At 36.3% G+C, this 6982-nt stretch overlaps 1 protein-coding gene across 2 annotated transcripts; it reads left to right on the top strand.

Moving 5' to 3' along the window:
* The first annotated feature begins 1529 nt into the window (after positions 1-1529).
* Positions 1530-4225, top strand: LOC21387199. 2 transcript variants are annotated; one of them, XM_010113381.2, is made up of 3 exons: positions 1530-2224; positions 2515-2729; positions 3790-4225. In XM_010113381.2, the coding sequence occupies exons 1-2, from the start codon at positions 1739-1741 to the stop codon at positions 2683-2685; spliced, it is 657 nt and encodes a 218-aa protein (XP_010111683.1). In that variant the 5' UTR covers positions 1530-1738; the 3' UTR covers positions 2686-2729; positions 3790-4225. The 2 variants fall into 2 exon arrangements, with proteins under 2 accessions (XP_010111683.1, XP_024031359.1); XM_024175591.1 differs by having other exon boundaries at positions 2494-2729.
* The last annotated feature ends 2757 nt before the right edge of the window (positions 4226-6982 follow it).

The raw sequence follows: 6982 nt of genomic DNA, 5'->3' as shown, positions 1-6982 counted from the left end.
TGAGTGTTTGATAAACTGTAATTATAGTAGCTGTGTTGGTTTTAAAATCAGTGTAATAGCGTTTGGTAAATTTTGATATTAAATTGCTGTGGGTATGTAAAATGATCAAAATAGACATAGTATGAAACTTAAAATATATATAATTATTTTTGGTATTTATAAATATTTATTTAACTTAAAAAAAACATAATGCTATGATTTTGAGTTTTTTAACAATAAATTTATGATAATTAATTCTTTTTTTTTATTTCTTCATTCACAATATAATTACAACTAAAACAATTCGTTGTTATCTCTATTGGCACGCCATTAAATTCTAGATCTGGAAGCTGTATAATATTGATGCTCATACGACATATAATTTTTAAAACATAATTAAAATATCTACTCACAGTCTCACCAGAGTGTTGAAATCATTTTTGTGCTGAACGATTTCCCGCACCCTGACGCAAAATGAATAAAAACATTCCAAAAATGCCACATTTTTTTTCTTTTGAGGTCTGTGACACTTCGGCGTTCAAAATTTCATAAAAATAATGCAATTGTCAAGTCTTCAATTTAGATAGAAAAAACTTTGAAGCACTAAAGCAAAGTTCTAATCCTAGAAATGTTATAAAAAGAAATTTAATGACTGAAATGTAACGATCTCTAAAATTGATGAGTACAAGTAAATTAACCAATTCTTTTTAGTTTTTTTACTTCACTTTCTCAGAAGCCAAACAATACTAAATAAAAATACGAATTCATACATTACGTGTATGTGATCGAGAACTGATCTCGCGGAGTTGAGAGAAATTCTGCACTCCACAGAAGGACCTCCGCAAACAACGCCAACTCTTAACACTTCGCCTCTCTCTTTCTCTTTCCCTTCCCCTTCTCTCTCAGCCATCACCACCTCCGCCACGGAGGCACGTGGAGCTCTGACACCACCGGCGAAGCCCGTTGCCGTCGAGAGCGAGAACTTAGCAGTGCTGCTTGAGTCGCGCGGTCTCAGTCCCAATCTCGGGGAACGAGTGGCAGCGGAGACGTCATTTTGGTCGCCTCAAAGCACGGCGAGGGCCGAACCGGATGCAATCGACACCATGGGAATGAGAGCTTTGGTTTATGAGAAGAGAGACTGAGCTTAGAGATGACAATGAGATAGTTTGGGAATTAATGAAATTTTTATTAAATGCAATGGTAGATTCTCGCACAATATAGAATCAAAGACAGTCTTTGGGCTGCTTCTGATTTTGAGCCCAAATTTCACACAAATTGTTTAAAAAGTATTTTTTGAGTCTTTTACCGAACACAAAAAATAACTTTAGCTAGATAGAAAATTCATTTTGGGCTCCTAAAATCTCTACCCAACTAAGTCATAGGTCTCGTTCACTTTGCGGATTTGAGTTTTCAATTCGAGCTGAGATGTGACATTTTTTTAGAGCTTTTTACTGAAGCAGAAAAAGTTAAATGTGACATTTTTTAAGAGTTTTTTTACTGTAAAAATTTAAAATTGAAAACTCAAATCGGTGAAAGACGATAGTCTTGTGGATTTGCCTCCCGAGAATTTTTGCAACTTCTCTCCACAAATGCTTGAAAGGTAGAATCGCAATTTCTAGTTATTAGACAACCAAACGCTCCCTTGTCCGTGAGGTATTCTGATGGTGATTTATGACGCCATGCCTACGAATCTTCGCCAAAAACGCAACTAAATCTTCATTCAATCAACAGAAAACATCCCCAAATTCCAGCCAAAAGAATGGAACTAGCATCCTTGATTCCGACCTCAAAATTCTCCATAGGAAATCTAAGAACTCAAACTAGAACCCAAATCATCACTTCATCAGCCATCCCAAGATCCCAACATTCACGTCTGTACTCACTACCTAATTCCGACAGCATTGAAGCCAGGACGCCAAGCATGTCCGAGATATTGGAGACCTCAAGGGCTCAGAAACTAGACCTTGAGCTGCAAACTCTAGGACCCTTTTTCAGAATCACAGCCAAAAGCTTGGAAACCAAAAATGAGATTGGGAGAGCCGAAGGAATCATTAGGGTGTGGCTGGGAGGGACAATTCTTCACTTGGACTCCATTAGATTGCAGAGAGAGGCACTTGGAATGGAAAAATCAATCTTCGGCATTGGTTTGTTCATTGGAGGCGTCGCCGTTCGGTACGGCTATGATTGTGGTTGCAGGACGGCTGAGCTTATGGCAATCAATGATTCTGATCTCTACCATCAAAAGGTTCTTCTTCTTCTTATTTTTTTTATTTTTTGTATTTTTTAGGCTAATATAAAGTCGGTCCCACAACGTGTGCCACCGAGATTTTCCACATTTGTTATTGCTGAAACCAGTAAAAACACTTTTTACGGATTTGAATTTTTAATTTGAATTAAGACGTATCATTTTAATTATAATAAAAAAAATTAAATGAGATACTTTTTAAAAATTTTTAATTATAAAAATTTAAAATTGAAAACTCAAATCGATAAGATAACGAGTATTTCGTTAAGTTGTCACGTTTGGTTTCGCAGCTTGTTAGGTTCTACAAAAGGATTGGTTTCAAGGTGGTGCATGAAGTAACTGGGTCAACATTTGGTGACCTTCCGCACATGTTGGTCTGGGGTGGTGTTGGGACACGAATGGTTGCTGATATCGAAGAGCTTATGGTAAAATGGTGCACCAGGTTCAAGTCTCGAGAGTGATCCGACCATATTCCATTACAACACAAATTTGCGGAGCATTGTAGGTGAGTTTTTTTCGCTTTGTTTTATTTTTTTTTTTATGAACTTGTGGAAATGCTTCCTGAGGATGTAAAGTCAATCTGTGTGTAGTTACTGCCTTGGTCTAGATATTGTTTTTGCCCCTCTTGATTTGGGCGTAGGTCTTCTACATGAGAATTCCTTCACTGTGCAATTCCATTGTTTTTTAATTATAGTTTCTAGCAAATGGGACATTTGGTGTCCTCTCATAGAACATTTGTATGGTTAAGATTTGATCGTAGTAACTTAAGAGGGCTCTTAGCAATACCCCATCATAATCATGACTCATTCTAGTTTATTATTGTCATTATTATTGTTATTATTATTATTATTATTTTCCTACTCTCGAAAAATCTAGGCACTTGAGCATTTGCGGATGGTAATTAAGGTGTCGTTTGGATAAGGTCTAAAACATAGCTGTTTACATTTAAAACAAAGGTGTCATGTGTCATTTTGATAGAATACTTGTGGATACATGGTAACAACAATGTTATACAGAAATAATAATCTGCTTGAATTGTTAAGACATACAGAAGAGCAATAAAAATGATTGAAAATAAACCAGAAAAGTTAGTTTCCTTATGAAACTACTTAATACAGTAATAATAGTTGAAGAGGATTCCTCTAACACACTTGGTTGTATGGACTTTAGTATTTAGAAACACACACTACTTGTGGAAAGAAGATGTGAAGCGTTAAGACATACAGTAGCAAAAAAATTGATCTAAAACCAGAAAAGTTAGGGTCCGTTCACTTCGTTGATTCGAGTTTATAATTCGAGTTGAGATGTGATTTTATGTGAGATTACTGTAGCACACTTGGTTGTATGGACTTTAGTATTTAGAAACACACACTACTTGTGGAAAGAAGATGTGAAGCGTTAAGACATACAGTAGCAAAAAAAATTGATCTAAAACCAGAAAAGTTAGTTTTCTTATGAAACTAAGTAAAAAAAGATTATAATACTACTATAGTAATAGTTAAGAGGATTCATCTTTGCCTCTTTGCTATCAAACGAATCTGAATCTTTGCCTTTTTGCGTTACAGACTTGAATTTAGAACAAGACCACGGAATTTCAATTTTTAGGCTTTAAAACAAGAGCCAAACCAAATCTAGGTCCGGAGGCCGCTACGACATCATATTCACCGGAGATTGATAAACATGCATTATCATGGATATCATGATGCAGGAGAGCCTTAAGTATCCCGCGGTTATTAAATCTGGCCTTCACAGCCGTCCGATCATCCTCGCCTCCCCATGATCCGCCAATTGTTGATCTCCCTCATCCTGTTCTGAGATTTAGAGTCATCTTTACTCCTGCAGAAATGTTCTTGGCTTCATCCAGATAATGAACATATGATGCCTCTAGCCAGTCACCCTTGTTGTAGGTATTAAACCTTTCTTTGGTACAACTTAACCTGTAAAAAGAAATTTAAAAGGATATGATAATGGTGCCTATAGCCGCATAGGGAAAGTGTTTGTAAGGACTTTTTTTTTTAAATAATAAATAAATTGTTTGTTTATCCAAGAAAAGAAAAGAAAAGGAATAGGAAGTGTTCCTTTTCCTCCTATTTATGTGTTTTACTTCTGAAATTAGGAATGCAGCTCTAATTCTCAATAGGTAAGCATACGCTTAAAATCAAACGCTTGATTCCCTTCGTTATGTATCTTCCTAAACTTTCATCTTTGAGAGGAAAATCTATAATAAATTAGTAAATGCACACGCAAGTTGTTAATGCAGTATGGATCAACCAAAATAGAGTAGTCAAAACCATGCTTAATTGAAACAAAAAACGTAAATTTTTGAAATATATATATAGGTATATGTACACACACACACGCATATACCTCAAAGTTAAGGAGGCATCGCAAGCGGACTTTGTAACTTGGATGCCTGCATCCCACACTGTGAAACAGTTTCCTTCAAATGTGTGGGAATGCCCTCGTTCCCTGCATGCCAAATGCAATGCTTGCTGACATACTAATTTCACGGCGGTCTCTGCGCATATCAGAGAAGTAAGTTACTGCAGCATTTCGATGGGGGGGACACCAAATTTTGAGCTGAAAAATACAGAGAAGCAAGTCAATTGGAATTGAAGATTACATATTTTGTGTAAAAAGAAAAAGCCAAAGAGAGAAGGTTATAATGAGTGATCATGTACAATAACATGTATAATTGCATCACAATTAGTCTTTTGACAAACGAGGACCGAAGAAAAGAAAGAAAGAATTGAGGATGGTACATTGGTAGCAAGCCCTTGCGGATGGCGGCAGAGACTCTCTAGCTTTAGCGACCCATATTGAAATTTCTCCCTGTAAATACAGAGTTGAAGATTTTTCTTTTTTTTTTGTAATATAATCTGAGATGTACCATGCAGTCTGAATTTTAGCCACTAGATGATGTAAAGAAAGGATTTCAACTAGTGAAGAAAATGTTCTCAGCCAAATTTCAATGGCTTAAAATCGTTTCTTTTCATCGTCCATGGATAAAAATTGAGCTGTGTGGTACTTGGGATATTCTGCAGCTTCTAACAAAAACTTTAGATTGTAAATCAAGAAGATCAAGCACTTACATCCTCCAAAAGAGGAAATGCAAATGCTCTTACTGTACGAAATTGAGCAGCAATACTGTTGTCCTTCTCATTGTACACTGCCCTGACAGCTGAAGCTGATCCAGTTGCATTCCCAAGGAAAGGTGATTTAAGGGTCTAGACTGAAAAAATTTGAAACATATTGCATTAGAGTGAAATAGTGTGGTACCATTAAGTAACCAAAAAGAAACTGTATTTTTATATGTTTGGAAAGAATTGTATAAGCCAGTTTTGGGGTTATAATACGTATATCATCTGCATATAATATATTAAGATCGTATAACCTACGACTAGTATTAGTACATTGATGTGATTGTTCTTATTTTTTGCACTTTTTAGAAAAAGAAAAAAAAAAAAGACCACAACATACCATGCCATTGGTAGTACAAGTTGTGATTTTGATGAGCTGCCTGTTTCGGCCAAGGTAGCCCTTTCTAAGCAAGTCTACAACAATGGAAATTAGTGAAATTAGCTTAAAGGAGAAATATTCATTAAAAAATAATTTACTTACAAACTTGAGAAAATTAAATAAAAAGCACTGAAATATATCAAAGAAAAATGGAAAGGCTTGAACTTAGAGTCGTTTTATTGCAGTCCTGTTACCAATCCTTCTTAAGGCCTAATTCTAGCGAGACAAAAGAAAAATCATATGATGTGATGTAATTTGCACGTCGGACATAACTTTTGTCTTGAGTTTCACTACGACATCCTTTCGATCTTTTCTTGTTTTGTTATTTTTACTAACCCAAGAATGGCAAGAAAATGTGATCAAGAAACACAAGAAAATAAATAAAGGAAAAAGAAGAAATGGAATTCTGATATTATGTATGATCAATCTTAAGCATACAAGAATAAAAGGGCAAACCTAAGAATATACATTTCCTCAAAAAAGCATATATACATCATGTTGAGATAGTCAACGATTTTGTAATTGATTTTATTACCTTGTATAAAAGATTGTATAACATATTGCCCCGTATACAGATCATAGAGATTGTATAGACAGATTTCTAGAGAGCTACTTAGGAATTCTAGTCCTATATATATACTCTGTATTTGATTAAAAAGCAACATAACAAAAATCAGTTTATCATTCTTATTTTCATGGTATCAGAGCCAACCACAGTTCTATAAACCCAAATTTATCCCATACGAAAAAAAGGGTCATTCAAGCCCAGAAAAATCATTCAGACACCCAAGCCAAACACACGAAAACCACCTCAAATTCCAAATCTCCAAAACCGTACTCAGACACTCAACCCAAATACCCATAGCCAGAAATCAATAGAATCGATCCGCGTCGTCATGCCCGTTCATCCTCAACCAAGCGCCGCCGCTGTTCGTCCTCATCACCGACGTCAATCCGTGCCACATCTGCCGCTGTCGCAGATCCGTGCCCGCGTCGCAGTGCTCGCCGATCCTCCGTCGCCGTGCTCATCCACTTGCCGTCGCTGTCATAGTGCTCGCCGATCCACCGTTGCCGTGCTCTTCCCTTGCCATCAGTTGTTAGTAGAGAGATAACCGGATACAAGAAGGCTTCTATCAATGCCGAAGTTAATTTCCGTCCGATATAAAAGCCTTTCTTCTCTTTGTAAGAACCTTTTTTCTGTCCTTGTTATCATATCTGTCGTTTATTAAGTCACATATT

Source organism: Morus notabilis, unplaced genomic scaffold (genome assembly GCF_000414095.1).
Source record: "Morus notabilis unplaced genomic scaffold, ASM41409v2 Scaffold1728, whole genome shotgun sequence".
NCBI lineage: Eukaryota > Viridiplantae > Streptophyta > Magnoliopsida > Rosales > Moraceae > Morus > Morus notabilis.
The sequence above is the reverse complement of the archived record's forward strand: the minus strand, read 5'-3'. Positions and strand labels throughout refer to the sequence as shown.

Excerpts from the sequence above, each read along its gene's own strand:
- LOC21387199 (XM_024175591.1), top strand. The coding sequence starts at position 1,739 with ATGGAACTAGCATCCTTGATTCCGACCTCAAAATTCTCCATAGGAAAT. Across the intron at positions 2,225-2,493 it reads CTGATCTCTACCATCAAAAG|TTGTCACGTTTGGTTTCGCA; the intron begins GTTCTTCTTCTT and ends TATTTCGTTAAG.